At 42.4% G+C, this 16,342-nt stretch overlaps 1 protein-coding gene across 1 annotated transcript in view; it reads right to left on the bottom strand.

The window, feature by feature from the left end:
- RIT2 (Ras like without CAAX 2) overlaps positions 1–16,342 on the bottom strand; it is a 281,316-nt gene that overhangs the window by 195,833 nt on the left and 69,141 nt on the right. The window contains exon 2 of the mRNA XM_006136787.4: positions 4,564–4,620. Within this exon, the coding sequence (XP_006136849.3) occupies positions 4,564–4,620 (57 nt within the window). The remainder of the gene's footprint in view (positions 1–4,563; positions 4,621–16,342) is intronic.

The raw sequence follows: 16,342 nt of genomic DNA, 5'->3' as shown, positions 1-16,342 counted from the left end.
ATGGTGAACTACTAGTATATGATGAAAATCAAAGACTGTGCAAATGCTAGAAAAGTTTCAGAAGTGAACTAAAGCCCATTATCAGATATGAGGATTTTGGGAACTCCATGACTTACAAGTATCATTTCTGGATGATCCATGCTAATGAACTTAAAAAACAACAAATAGACTGGTAGAACTTTATAGACGAACAAAACATGTAGCTGGTATGATGCATGAGCTTTCATGGGCACAGGGGTGTGCCCACGAAAGTTCATGATACCATCTACATGTTTTGTTCGTTTGTAAAGTACTACCAGTCTATTTGTTGTTTTTTAAGTTTATCTTGTACAGACTAACTCGGCTACCCCTTGAAGCTTCTGAACATGCTGATAAAGATGGTATAAGTATAGCCAAGTCAATATAGCCAGAGAAGTAATCAGCTGCAATAAAGTATGTGTGTCCTTTCCTGAAAAATACAAAGCTGTAGCTACCTACGACCAGTGTGTCAAGTAACTTTTTAAGAGAATCATGGTTCTGCTGATTTTTTTCCTTGTTACATATTTTACAGCCTTCTACTAAAGTTTAAATGTACTTACTTAGACTGGGCCACAGTATAGCTTGTTCTACTTATGTCCCGCATTTGAATATACCTTGGCATCCCTCATGAATTTTGGAGATCATCTTTTTCTGAATTACTATAGGGATAAGAACGGGCAGGCTTTCAGGAGCAGGCTATTGGCCATGTGAAAGTAATTTTCTTCCTGACAATATGTCAGCATGTTTGTTGAAGTTTGTGTCCTTCAACTCCACTTTCTTCAGCAGAGTCCATTAGCTTCTTTGGACCACCTGTTCTAATCTACCTTCCTTCCTTGTGGGATGTTATGAGGATAAATACATGAATGAATATGAGGTAATCATGACAGGTGATATGAGGTCATATATATATCCTAGAGAGATAGGGAGCTGTGATCCAGCACATGATAGCTAGTAAGTAAATAGCAGAGAGATAATTCAGTGAGCAATCAGCCTTGTGTAGTTAGTTTTCCAATATTTTCGAGGCACCCTGTTTGCATAGGGAATGCCTGCTACCAACACATGAACATCAGAAGGTTCATGCCACGTTTCTTCCCCTTTGTGCCCTGAAGAGGAACTCTAAGGTCATGTCTACACTAGGAGATTAGTCTGAATTTATTAAGTTAGACTGCTGGGCACCCAATTTTACAGATTTGAAGTTCTGTGTCCTCACTACAGGGAAGAATTGAATGTGGTCCAAGTCAGGCTCCATTAGTGTGGATGCGATATCTCGGACTCAGAGCTCCAGGAAGCATTCTGGTGAATTGCAAGAGGCCACCTGGAGGCCAATAAGTTCAAATTAGTGGCATTGGAGTGTCCACACTAAGGTTATTTTGGACTTACAATTTTGGAAATAGCATTCTTCCTTGTAAAAAGCAGGACTACAGAATTCGAATTCCACAGACCCTTATTCCAGAATAACAGGCTTGACAGTGTGGATGCATCGCTTACAAATTTGACCCCGGGAAGCTAATTTTGGATTAAGGTCCTCGGATAGGCCAGGCCTCAGGGACTTAAAGTCACTAGAAACAATCCCTCCATTTCTTTATATCTGAATACATAGTTTCTGCTGAAACAAAGTCACTGGCAATTTACGGTAACCATGTGCAGCAGTTTAGCTAGTGTCAGCCAGGCACTCTGTTCTTTTTGGACTTCGCCTGTCAGAGACTCTTATCTTTTACAAGAGGAAAGAAACACTTTTTTTTTCTCTGAACAGCATAAAGCCATCAGTGAAATCAGTTAGACAGTTGTAATGTCCATAACCCATCCTGCAGCCTAAAGCTATTTAGACTTATATGCCGTGTACCAAGTAGGGTATTGTTCACTCGACAGACGAAAGCATTTCCCTAATCTGCTTAAATCATTGTTTTGTGCACGTGAGTTCTGAATGAAGAGGATCCAGCTAAATATTCTCTCCTTCAAGATTACTTAAAGTCACCCCTTTCTTTAACCAACTCTGATCTTCATCTGCTCACGTTAATCAATGTTATATAACTACATTGAGTTCAATGTAGGTTTTTTCTGATTTACACCAGCTGAGTTTCTGTCAATTAGTTTCTTCAGTCACTACGTTTTTGTATTCATAACAGTTTCTTGCTGCCATATATATGAATTTCTTTCTTGACCACTATAATGACAAATGAAACACTACATGAAACAGTCTAGGCAGCCTTTATGTTCGGGAGCTTCTGTCTTTTAATATTATCCATTGTTTGTGGTATAACTAGAGCTGGCTTTCTGAACAGCCTGTGGGGAGGGTCTGAGCGTTTTCTTACAAGTCAGACAATATACTATTTCTTTGCATATTGTCTCTGCAAGCCTCTTTTGAAAAAGGCTTTTTTGAAAGATACTTTTGAAAAAGAGTGTCTAGACTACAACCAGTACTTTCAAAAAAGCAAGCCACTTTTTCGAAAGAGAGCACCCAGGCAGTCTAGATGCTCTCTTTCAAAAAAAGCACAGTTTGCATTACATAGAGCCTTTTTTCGAAAGATCACTTTTGAAAAAAGGCGTTCTTCCTCGTAAAACGAGATTTTCTGCGCTCAAAAAAACTGCTGCTTTCTTTCAATTTACTTTTGAAAGAACGCGGCAGCAGTCTAGACTCGGGAAGTTTTATCGAAAAATGGCCACTTTTTTTTAAAAAAACCTGTAGTCTAGACACACCCTTATTAGTGTGTTATACATGCTCCAGTTGGTTTGGAATATGCTGAATGAAAAGCTTGGTCCCAAGAAAACCCAACGTCCCAGCTATGTCAATTAAGTTTCTACTATTGTTTTCCATTTAGTACCTACCTATTCTGTAGCAGGAGCATTTCTCAGCACATCTTGAGAGACAGCAGGGTCCAGTAGTTTGTTTGCTTAGTTCTATTTCAAGTTCTTCCACTGATTAGGTGTGCAACCTTGAGAAAGCTATTTCATTTCTCTGTTCCTCTATTTCTCTTCCCACTCTTTGTCTCATCTGTATAGATTGTAATCTCTTCAGGACAGCAACCATCTGTGATTATGTGTTTGTGCACAATGGGGTCTTGATTCTGACTAGGGCCTCAAAGTGGTACTGTGAGACTACGTCTAGACTGCAGGCTTCTTTCGGAAGAAGCTTTTCTGGAAGAGATCTTCTGGAAAAACTTTTTTTCGAAAGAGAGCATCTACACAGAAAAAGCACAATGAAAAAGCGATGTGCTTTTTTTGAAAGATAGTGTCCACATTGATTGGATGCTCTCTCGCCTTTCAGTTGTGATTACTATGAATGGAGTGGGCATCAAGGCACCTGTGCTTTTTTCCTGGAGGCCTCTTATTTAAAAAAAACCACTCTCTTCCGTGTCCACACATGCCTTTTTCCGAAAAAGCTTTTTTTGAAAAATACTTTTTCTTCATAGAAAGAGGTTTACCACTGTCAGAAAAGCCCCTCTGTTCCTTCAACTTTTTGTCAAATAACACAATAGCAGTGTGGACCTAAGTGTAGTTTTTCCGGAAAAACTCTGCAGTGTAGACATACCCTGAGACATGTAACATAATAATCTCTTCTACCTCTTTATTATTATTCATATTGCTGTAGTGCCTACTGCCCATCTAGGATTATGACAAGCCAATACAAAGATGGGATAGGTGATAGACAAGTTAATGTTAAAAATGAGTGTGTGAGTATGATTTGTGGTTGTCAGTGATTATAATAGTTCTCTTCTCCCCACACCCATTTCCTGTTTCTGTTTATTCCTTGAGTGCAATGAATGTGTGTGTTAAGAGTCTCTTCTAGTTTAGTTCTCTTTAGAGCTGTTATACATGTCCTTCATTTTGTGAATTTCTTTAGATGGACATAAAAGTCCTAGAGATTGTGCTGGGTTCATAATTTATAAATATAAAAATGATCTCTAGCAGTTCAGGATAAATACTCCTCTGCCAATGTCATGAAATGCGTCCATCAAACTATGAGAAGAAAGGAGAGAAAAGAGTTTGGAACCAGGCTGCAGCTCTGTTTGGAGCTACAGGTCACAGTGCAAAGAGGTGGCACATAGAGCATATCACTGTTAACCACCTTTTGAAGCAGGGCCCTTAAGATCTAACGTGAAAAAGGTGAACAGTGAAAATCAAGGATACAACAACCTGAAATCATGATGGACAGTCCTGTGTGTCCTACATGTAGCAGTTTATGGTTCTTGCATTAATCTGACCTCATATATACAGGTTCACCAACAAAGTTGGCGGAAACTTTGTACATCAGCATCAATATAATAGTCCATCATTTCTGGGACAACTGTCGATCACATGATCATGACACAACCAAATCACTGTCACTCTGATATCACTCTCGATATAAGAAAATTATAAACAGCAAGCTCTTGGCAAGCCATTATTAGGTAGTTGCGACTGCCCCGCCATTCCCATCTTGCTCGTTGCAAGGTGCATCCCAGTGTAAAAATGGGATCCTGTTATGGATAGATTGAGAGCTAGTGGGGTAAATCTCAAAGAGCAGCCAGATGGGATGGAATAAAGCAAAAAACAATCTGTACTCACCTATGGTAGGATCATGATAATCGGGAAACCGATGGCTTATGAACTGCATGGTCATTGCTGGGGAGGAGAAAAAAAGAGAGGTTATGAAAGAATCTAGTGAAGAGATATGGGATGAAATGAAACCTGACCATGAATGGTTCAAGCACATTAATGGCACAATAAAATAAATCCAGATTCATTTTGTGTTGCTTTCTCTGCAGACTGTTTGCCCAGACTTAGTAGATGCCAATCACCAGAGTAATTTAAAACAGGACAAAAGGATATTCTCTCGGGAACAATCTTGTAACAGCTAGAGGCTGAGACTGGAATAACTTAACTTTTTCTTAATTGGGAGAAGCTAAGGGACAAGCTAATTGTTTAGGACAAGGCTACTCAACACGCGGCCAGTGGGTCACATGGTCTAGGACATGCCCTTTGTGAAAATAATCCATGGAAAAGATTTCAAACAATACCAGTTTTATGTTGCATCACTCTACTGGAATGGTCTGCACACCTCATGGAACAAAAAGGGGTTTTTGAGGTCAAAACCAACAGATCCATGCACCAAACGCAAATGGGAAAACAGCCGTTTAGGTCTCGAGTCATCTACAGCCCTTGCAAAACTGCTCTTCTACAAAGAGGGACTCAACAGTGTAGAGGGACTGTTAGCTATGTTAATGTTGACCCAATGAGTATCAATTTACCCATAAAAATATGTAGGGTTAATGGGGACACAGTCCTGCCTCCTACTCATTCCCAGACCATGGGTCTCTGGTTAAATGTATTATAATACTCGTGTAAACCCGAAGGAGGAGCTTATACGTGATGAGAGGAAATGATGCCAAAGTGCCTCATAAACATGTAGGTCTGTATAGGCTTTCTAGAAAACATTAACTTATGTTAGTCAGGTAGGGGAAGACCTCCCATTTTCAGATAAGCAACTTAGGAACACAGATTTTAATGCAAAATCTATGAGAGTGCATTTATATATGTTTCACTACGATAATGGGAAAATACAAACATATTCATTGAAACATTTCTCTGTTTCTTCTTCTTTTAAACTTTATTGAACAGCTTTCATATTAAAAGCTCAACGATGAGACAGGTATGTCTATTTAGCAATTGGTTGATACCAGGGGTGGATGAGAGTGCCGCGGGGCCCAGGGCAGTTTGAATTAGCTAGTTCGAATTAAGGGCTGTGTATCCTCTTAATTTGAACTAGTGGGAGGCTAGCCCTTCCCAGCTTTCCCTGGTGGCCACTCTGGGCACCACCAGGGAAACTCGTCTGCCCCCCTCCCGGCCCCAGAGCCCTTAAAGGGGCACGGGCTGGCTACGGTGCCCGTGCCAGGTGCAAGCCTGCCAGCATCCAGCCAGCAGACCCTGCACCTGGCACGGCTCGAGGCAGCCACCCACTGCCACCCAGCCCTTCCCCTCTTCCCGGGACCAGGCTGGCGGCTCTCGGGAGCCTGCCCGGGTCCGCAAGAGGCAGGTGTCCGCCTGGTCCAGTGCGGAGATCGTGGACCTCATCCACGACCTCCGCACTAGGCACAGGAAAGTGGCCGTCTAGGGCAGGAGAGCTGCCAGCCTGGCCACCTGGGAGCAGGTTTGCATGAAAATCAAGGTGGTCCACTGAGACCCCCGACCCTGAGCCCTGAGCTTAGAATGTCCGTACTGCGTCAGACCAAAGATCCATCTAGCCCAGTAGCCTGTCTGCCGACAGCAGCCAACCCTAGGGATCCTGGAGGGGATGGACCGGAGACAGTGACCAAGCCATTTGTCTCGTGCCATCCCTCTCCAGCCTTCCACAAACCTTGGGCAGGGACACCACTCCTACCCCCGGCTAATACCACTCCATGGACCCAACCTCCATGACTTGATCTCACTTCCCTTTAAACTCTGTTCTAGTTGTAGCCTTCACAGCCTCCTGCAGCAAGGAGTTCCACAGGTTGACTATTTGCTTTGTGAAAAAGAATTTTCTGTTATTAGTTTGAAGCCTGCTACCCATTCATTTCATTTGGTGTCCTTTAGTCCTTCTATTATGGGAACTAATGGAGACCTTTTCTTTATGCACCCTCTCTACACCACTCATGCTTTTATAGACCTCTATCATATCCCCCCTCAGTCTCCTCTTTTCTAAGCTGAGAAGTCCCAGTCTCTTTAGCCTCTCTTCATATGGGACCTGTTCCAAACCCCTGATCATTTTAGTTGCCCTCCCCTCCTCCACCCTCTCTCTTCCCCTCTCCCACCTCCTTTTCCCAGTCTCCCCCAGTTTTGTTAAATAAAGAGAGTTTCTATTTTTGAACACACGTGTCCTTTATTTTGTACATCAGGAAGCAGGGTTAGGGATGGGTAAGTGGAAGGAGGTGAGGGAGGAATGGGGTACGAGCCCCCGATGAAGAGGACTGGGGTGGCTCTGCGGGCTCCTCGGGGGTGGAAACTCTCCTGTAGCCCCCCGATTGACCCTCCTGCCCCGGATGGCAGCCTGCAGCAAGAGCTGGGCTGATGGCCGAGTGCTGTGATGTGCCAAGTGTGGGCACTCAGGGCACTCCAAGCCAGGACTGCTTTGCAAGCGGGGAACCCCTGAGAACTGTCTGTCCAGGGTGGGGGTTGGGTCCCTTTAAGCACAGCCCTTGGCTAGCCTGAGACAGCAGCTCCAAGCTCTAAGTACTAATCTGATGCCCTGCCGGCACTGCTTCCGGCCATCCTTAACCTCAGTTCAGGGTCCACTCAATGTGGACGTGCTAGTTCAAATTAGCAAAATGCTAATTCAAACTAGTTTTTAGGTCTAGATGCACTAGTTCGAATTAGCTTAGTTCCAATTAACTAATTTGAATTAAATTAGTTTGAATTAGTGCTGTAGTGTAGACATACCGTGAGAGCCCAGACCACGTCTGCCAGATGTGCTCCCAGGCACTGTGTGGGGTTTCATCTCGCTCCCTGTCAAACACCATTGATTAGCCCAAAGCCTCACAGCCTCCACCGGCACGGAGTTCCACAGGTTAACACAACACAAGTGCCCTCCCACCCTCCAAGGGGCCAGGACACAGACCGGTGGTTCCAATACATGGAGGAGGACCCAAGGGCAATCCTGTATGCATACGTACAACACAGGGGGGAAGAAAACGGGGATAACCGAGTGGGCCCAAGCCACAGTACTATGTGGTCACCTGGGCTCAGAGATGGAGGGCATGAGGTGTGGGGACAGAGGCTGGGCTGCCTGCCTGACCCATTCTTTCTTCTGTTCCCTACAGCGGGACGAAGCACAAGCCAGGGACCCTCTAGTCCTGCAGCAGTGGCAGCAGCAGCACCCCCCAGCCGCCCAACCACCATGGCAGCAGCTCCGCCACCAGGACCAGCTCCTTCGGTGCCACATGCAGGCCATTGAGCGTGTCGAGCCATCACTCGGCGTGTGGAGGCAGACCTGCAGAGGCGCCAGGAGGCCTGGGGCTCATTCCAGGCCCAGTGCGTCTGCATGGCGGATTCAATAGCCATCTTCACTGCACACATTGGCCATTCCATCCACTCCAAAATGGCCGGAAGGAGCCAGAGCAGGCACATGGCCACCGCTGGCTCCATGGCGGACAAAACAAGCAAGATGAAAAAAAAACAGGCAAAGGCACTAAAAGGCAAAGGGCAGTGGTGTCCAAAAAGGCAGAGGGCAACCACCAAAACTGCTACGGCTGTCAGTCCCTGCAAGAGGTCCTATAGCACGCAGCAGGAGAGAAACAGCTGTCTGGGGAGATCCCTTTAAGCACGTGTCTCAAAGGAGCTCCAGCCCCCAACTCCGAAAAGGGCTGGTGCCCTTTTGCCCTCTTCAAAATGGTTCCGGGCTTCTGCTTTTGCGCAAAAGCGCATCGTTGCTTCGATAACTCCGGGACCAATCTAGATGTTCTTTCGCAGAAATACTTTTAACGGAAAATCTTTTCCATTAAAAGAATTTCTGCAAAATCATGCCAGTCTAGACGTAGCCTCAGGGGCAAATGACTGTTTTGCGGGGCACAGGGCAGCATAATCTTGCGGAGCCCCGCTTTGCCACGGCGCATGAGCGGTGACGCAACGCGCATGCGCGGTGGCGCCACGGCACATGCGCGGGGCTTTTTGCAGCGCGGGGCCCGGGGCAGCCACCCCGCTCGCCCTGCCGTATATCTGCCTCTGTGTAGCCTTTATGTATAGAGGTAGGGGGTGGGTGAAAGAGCATCTTTCTCTCCCCCTCCCCTTCCCTTCTCCTATTTATTTTGAGTTTTCTTATCCCCTAGTTATAACTCCAGTCATCTGAAGAAGTGGGCTGTGCCCACGAAAGCTCATGATACCATCTACAAGTTATGTTAGTCTATAAAGTGCTACAGGACCATTTGCTTGCTTTTTTTTTCTGTAACAGATTAACTTGGTTACCCCCTGAATCTACAGAGTTAGGTAGACAAAAGAACAGCCATACTGGGTCAGATGAAAGGTCCATCTAGCCCAGTATCCTGTCTGCTGACAGTGGCCAATACAAGATGCCCCAGAGGGAGGGATCACAACAGGTAGTCCCCATGTGATCTTCCCGTCACCCACTAAATGTGGTAATGCCTACCTAATTATGTGAACTATGCTTCTTCCGCCAAAGTGGCCCTCTAAAACAACAGAACCAGAAGACAAATAAAAGACTGAAAGGCAAATTCAAGAAAAAGGGGATTTGTTTTTTTTAAATTCTCAGCATCTTTAAACCAATATCATGATTTTGAGGGGAGCTCAATTCATCATTTGTGAATGCTTGGAGTTGGCAATATTGCATATTGTAATATAATTATACCTAGCTCTTATATAGCACTTTTCATCAGCAGATCTCAAAAACACTTTACATGGGAGATCAGTATAATTATTTTCCCTTTACAGATGGGGAAACAAAGACACATAAGAGAGCATTAAGCTGCCTAAGGTCACCCAGTATACCAGTGTCAGATCCAGGAATAAAACCTTGGTTTCAAATCCCAGTCCAGTGCTTGGTCCTAGGACTCATATCAAATACACTTCCCTTCCCAAAGACTGAATATAATGCCTTTTCCATGGTTTCCATATCTTGTTATGGTGTATTTTATAAAAATGATGTTCTAACCAGGATATCTTGCATGGAAAAGCCAATAGCTACTACTATAGCATTCCTATTTTTCCAATTATTTATGTAAATTAGTTCAAAATTGCATTACTTGGTTGAAATATTCTTCCCTGCTCTTCCCTTAGGGAATCATAGGTTAACAAGATTCTCTGACAAAATGTTCAGACAAGCCAGATGAAATATTTATTATCACGTTAATAAAACAGTGTATATTTAGGGTAGACAAATACAAATGTTAAGGTGTGGCATTATAAATTCACAGTGACACAGAAAGGATAACTGTTTTTAAAAGCTCATGTAAAGTACCCTTGCCAGGGGTGAATAAAACAACATGTGGTTAAATTAATATTCTCAGTCCTGTTTGCCGTCAGACGCGTTATTTTTTTATTTGTATTTTTTAGATACTTCCATCTCCAGGCCACCTGTTTTCATTGCACCAAGGAGTTTCAAAACCTCCATCTGATAGCTGTTTGGGGCCTGTGAGAAATAATTTAATGTTCTCAGTTTATCAGACATGGAACCTTTGATGTATAAAAACTTTAATTCTTACTTTAATTACTACTAGTTCCATTCCCTTGTATGGGCTATTGCCAGATCTCTAAAAGGAACACTCCACTAATCCAGTCTCAGTCCAGGTTACAGTACACCAAAGTCCATGTAGCAAAACCTGTTGTGATAACTGAAACAATTGCTGAGATTATCACCAGAAACCAAGGATTTAGGATTACATTTTCCCCTCTTCAATTGACTGGTCCAAACACAGTGCACCACTTATATACCTGTTAAGTCATAGAATCATAGAGCTGGAGGAGACCTCAGGAGGTCATCAAGTCCAGCCTCCTGCCCAAAGCAGGACCAACCCCAATTAACACTAACAAAGGACTTCAGTAGAACTTTTGTTATTCATAGATTAAAATAGTTCTAAGACCAAAAGAGGCTGCTATGGTCATCTAGTCTGACCTTCTATATAACACAGGCCCTAGAACATCCCCCCAAAATTTTGTTTGAACTACAGCATGTCCTTCAGAAAAAAAAAAACCCACAATCTGGATTTAAAAATGGAAAATGATTGAAAATCCTTTTCAACTCTTGTTAATGTATTTCAATGGTTAATTATCATCACAGCTAAAATATATGCTTATTTCCAGTTGGAATTTATTTAATGTCAGTTTTTATAGGTTCATAGACATTGTACTGGCCTTTACGCTAATGTGCAAGAAGATTGGATTTACATTGCCGCTACTAGACTTTTTCCCTCCTGAGAAAAAGTTAGGTCTAGTGGTGAAGGGTGACATTGAAATCTGCAGTACCCATGTCAAACCTTTTTTGCAGCTATACAGTGAACTTTAGTCTTTTTAAGAGTCAAATTCACTACGGCTGTGTCTAGACTGGCAAGTTTTTCCGCTTGAATTTCCGGAAAAGCACTGACGATCTCCTGTAAAATCATCAGTGCTTTTCCGGAAATACTATGCTTCTCCCGTTCGGGCAAAAGTCTTTTTCCGAAAGACTTTTGCGTGAAATGGCCAGTGTAGACAGCATAGTATTGTTTTCCGCAAAAAAGCCCCTATTGCGAAAATGGCGATCAGGGCTGTTTTGCGGAAAACCGCGTCTAGATTGGCCACGGACACTTTTCCGCAAAAAGTGCTTTTGAGGAAAAGCATCCTGCCAATCTAGACGTGCTTTTCCAAAAATGCTTTTAACGGAAAACTTTTCCGTTAAAAGCATTTTCAGAAATTCATGCCAGTGTAGACGTAGCCTTCAAGTATAAGAAAGCCTAAGTCAGCTGGAGCCAGTGGAATGACAACTGGGAATCATATAAAAGCATTTTACCAGATGTGCCAAAAGCAATAATCTCACAATTATGGAAAAAAGCTTTGTTAGTTAAAAAACTGACCTAGATTAGAGAAGAAGTGAAGGCAACTATACAAATAATTATGCATAACAAATGGAAGAAAGGGGAAGTTACATTCCTAACTCCTTAATGCAAGTCATAAGTTAAGATAGTAGAAAATTGAGGGTATGTCTACACTACCCCGCTAGTTCGAACTAGCGGGGTAATGTAGACATACCGCACTTGCAAATGAAGCCCGGGATTTGAATTTCCCGGGCTTCATTTGCATAAGCGGGGCGCCGCCATTTTTAGAACCCCGCTCGTTCGAACCCCGTGCAGCACGGCTACACGGGGCACGAACTAGGTAGTTCGAACTAGGCTTCCTTGTGGAATGAGGAGTAACGGTAGTTTGAACTAGGAAGCCTAGTTCGAACTACCTAGTTTGTGCCCCGTGTAGCCGCGCTGCACGGGGTTCGAATGAGCGGGGTTTTAAAAATGGCGGCGCCCCGCTTATGCAAATGAAGCCCGGGAAATTCAAATCCCGGGCTTCATTTGCAAGTGCGGTATGCCTACATTACCCTCCTAGTTCGAACTAGGAGGGTAGTGTAGACATACCCTGTTAAAGGAAGCAAAGAAGACATTGATGGACAACAGAGTTAGAAAATAAGAAGTCTTAAATATACCAGGAACAAAAAGAATCCTCACAATGTTACTGGCTCATTACTAGGTGGAAATGGTAGACTTATCATTTAGAATCCAGAAAAAGCAGAAGTATTGGATAAATATTTTTGTTCTATATTTGGGGAAAAGAGGATGATATTGTCTCATTATATGGTGAGGATAACACTCTATTCCATTAGTACCTCTGGAGGATGCTAAACAAAAGCTACTAAAGTTAGACATTTTAAAATCAGCAGGTCCTGATCATTTGCATCCAAGATATTTGCTGGACAGCTAATGTTGATTTTCAATAAGTCTTGAAACACTGGAGAAGTCCCAGAAGACTGGAAGCAAGCTAATATTGTGCCATTTTTTTAAAAGGGTAGATGGGATGCCTCAGGTAATTATAGGCCTGACAGCCTGATATTGATCCCAGGCAAGATAATGGAGCCACTGTTACAGGAGTTGGTTACTACAGAATTAAAGGCGGGTAATGTGAGTATTGCAAAACAATATAGGTATATGAAAAATAGATCATGTCCAAACCAATTGAAATCTTTTTCAATGAAATGGCAAGTTTTGTTGTTAAAGGGGAATGTATTGATGAAATCTATTTGCACTTCTCTAAGGAGTTTGACTTGGCACTGCATGGCATTTTGATTAAAAAACTCGAACAATTAAAAAAAAATGAACCTGGCACACATTAAATGGATTAAAAAGTGGCTAAATGATGGGTCTCCAAATGTAACTGTAAATCCGCAATTGTCACCAAGTGTGTGTTTATCCATTGTTTCTCTCCAGGTATCAAATCTTGGCATTTATTTAGCATTTTATCAGTGATCTGGAAGAACAGGTAAAATCATCACTGCTAAAGTTTGCAGATGGCACAAAACCTTGGGGAAGTAAGAAACAATGAAGAGGGCAAGTTATAAATTGTGAGCAATCTGTATTGTTTAATAAACGGGGCATACACAAACAAAATGTGCTTTAATAATCTGAATGCAAATGAACACATATTGGAACAAAGAATGTAGACTGTACTTACAGGATGGGGGACTTTATCCTGTGAAACAGTGACTCTGGAAAAGATTGGGGTATGTCTACACTATCCCACTAGTTCGAACTAGCGGGGTAGTGTAGACATACCCAAAGTGATGTTGTGGCCAAAAAGACTGAATGTGATCATTGGATACTTAAACAGGGAAATGTCAGGTAGGAGTATAGAGGCTATTTTACCTTTGTATTTGGCACTGGTGTGAGTGCTGTTTTAACTCTGCCTATTTCTAGTGCCCACAATTCAAGAACAATATTGATAAACTGAAAAAGGTTCCGAGAAGAACAATGAGATAAATTAAAGAATTAGAAATCCTGCTTACAGTGATAGACTCAAAAAGTTCAGTCTGTTTAGCTAACAAAGTTTAAGGGGTAACTCGATTACCATATTCAGTCTAGTAGAGGAAGGCAGAACAACACCAGTGGCTGGAAATTAAAGCTAAGCCAAACTCAGACTGGGTATAAGGCATACATTTTTAACAGTGAGAGTAATTAACTATTGAGAAAATTAGGTTGTGAGAGATTCTCCATCACTGACAGTTTTTAAATCAAGTATGGATTTTTTTCTAGAAGATATATTCTGGGAATTATTTTGTAGAAGTTCTCTGACTCGTATTTCGCAGGAGTTCACACTAGAGGATGGCAATGGTCCCTTCCGGCCTTGCAATTTATGAATTGAGTCCCACTCAGTTTGTCCCCTATGCAAATCTCTGAATCCACTGAAATAAACATGGTCCTTCAGTGAGACTGGGATCAGTGCCAAAGATTTCCTCCAGGACAAATTAATTTCACAAGCTAATAAGAAAAATGCCTGAGTGTTTTAAGTACTCCTCTGTCTCTCTTTTTCTTTGTATTACTTGCCTTCCTCCCACCACACACACATATACACCCACAAAACCCTGATCAAACAGGATCAAGTTCTGGACCCAAACAAATTTCTCTGGGGCTTTGTGACAGACGAGCTCTGTCACAGGGGGTAAGACTGAGGCAGCTTCCGAACCCTTTCCCCTTGCAGAGGTCTTTTTGAAGGGGAGAGAGGCTTGGTTAATCATTGTGGATGACGTAGGACTGTCATTATTCTCCCTCTTGGCTACTTTGTAAGAAAAGTCAGCTCCTTTCCAGGCATAGCACTTTTCTTCCTCATTGCCAGCTCTTTCTATAATTTTAAACTTGCTTCTTCCTACTGAGGCCGGCTGTGCAAGTGCATCTGTCTTGGCAGGGATTGAGCCCCGAGACTCTCATTAGCTTTCTCCAGATTGGAGAGGAGGCGTGCCCGATCCCAGACTCAACATAATGAACAAATACCACAGAATATTACAAATCGGTACACGAGGAGCATTTATCTCCTGATTTATTCCACACCAGAAGCAATGTATTCACATGAGACTTTAAAACACAATAATAAACTGGAATAAAAGGATAGGCTTGATATTTAAATATATAAATATACATACACAAAGTCAGTGAAAATATTTAATATAAAAATGCTCCTCTTTAATCTGTTGCAATTATTATGAAACATTGTGAATTGCAAGTCACCCTGTAGATATTTAATGAATATTTTACTAAGCTTTGCTGAGCACTCTATTTAAGTGGCACATGTTTATCACGTGGCAACTAGTATAAGTAAAAAGATCATTGTTTCAGATGAAGAGGTATTTCCCTTATATCTATCTGTGGCTAAGTAAATGCAAATTTTCTCAGATGAACAGACGCACGCTTGCTATGTATTAATAACTCTCTAACTGCAAGGGTTGCTGTATTTTCAAAAGCAAAAATATGTGTTTTTCAGAGGCTGGAATTACCTTTTATTTCCATTTCCAATTATTCTTATCAAATTTTCATTTGTTATAATCAATAATTAAATGCTAATTATCTCCCAATGGCTCTTATAATTGCTATACCTATACGTGAGCTGCATATATATTATGCCAGTATTGGCACTACATTGTATATAACTATTCTCTGTGAATGAAAAGTTAATCCTATCTAGTTATTTCAATTTAGTTTGTGCTGTCCTACATCACTTATTTACTCTCCCCTCCCAGCAGGAAATTACCATGTTATAGAGAATTGTTAGGACAATACTGTTTATTCTGAAATGTTGCCGTGTTTCAGAATAGAAATATGGCAAAAAGAAACTTTACGTATTTCGCACAGTACATCATCATGAAAGTTAATATGAAAAAAAAGACAAACTGGGCGAGATAATATTTGTTATTGGAATGACCTATGTGGGCCTAATACCTATTACATCACTCACTCATACCTGGGACCAACATGGCTATAATAATCTCCAATTTCTGTCTTCCCATGTTCTCTGTTCTCAGTTCTCACTCAGAATTCTACCCACATTCATATTTTCTCCTACCCTGCTCCGCCATTCTGCCAGCCACATTCCTGTATCTCCATACCTTGCTTTTCTCCTTCCAAGACTTTACAAGCCGAGGAGAGGAAAACAGTGCTCAGGGTAGTAACTGGCCGCATCTTGGCAATGGAGTGAGTTTCTGTTTGTCTGACATTGTTTGGGCATTTTTAAATACATAACAGCTCTCAGTGGCTTCTCAGATTAGATCTGCTCAGTTTTTGGAGATGTCCAAAGTGGTGGACCTCACAGGCGGAGGGGAGGGTCACCTGCCTCCTGGCACATGTGTGGTCAAGTATATTGACAAAAGGAGGTGTAAAACACAAATTTTCACCAGAAAGTGGCCCCACCCTCCACTTACCCAACCGTGATGGCACTTGCCACTCAGAACTGGGGTTGGCTCCCTGCTCTGGGTGTTTTGACATGTCAGTCAGAGTCGTGTAGCATTAGGACACCTTGAAGCTTGTTGCAATGCCACTCACTTACATTTGGCTGAGCTATGGCTCTTGAGATGGCCAGGCAAAAACTAAGTAATATTACAACCTTGTGTGCCAAGTTACAACAGCCAAAGGGGTGAGCTAGGCCCCATTGCACAGAACAGAAGCCTCCGTATATGCATGAGTGTGGGTGGGCTCACTCGACACCTCCCGTCTCACCCCGACAATTCAACTCTTCACTTCTAAGAAAACATGGCTCTGGAAGTGCTCACTATAACAAGTTTGTGTCCTAAAATGTCATAGGACTGGAAGGAACCTCAAGCAGTCGTCTAGTCCAGTCTCCTGTACTCATAGAAGGA

Source organism: Pelodiscus sinensis, chromosome 6 (genome assembly GCF_049634645.1).
Source record: "Pelodiscus sinensis isolate JC-2024 chromosome 6, ASM4963464v1, whole genome shotgun sequence".
Lineage (NCBI taxonomy): Eukaryota > Metazoa > Chordata > Testudines > Trionychidae > Pelodiscus > Pelodiscus sinensis.
This window is presented reverse-complemented; position numbering and strand designations above follow the sequence as displayed.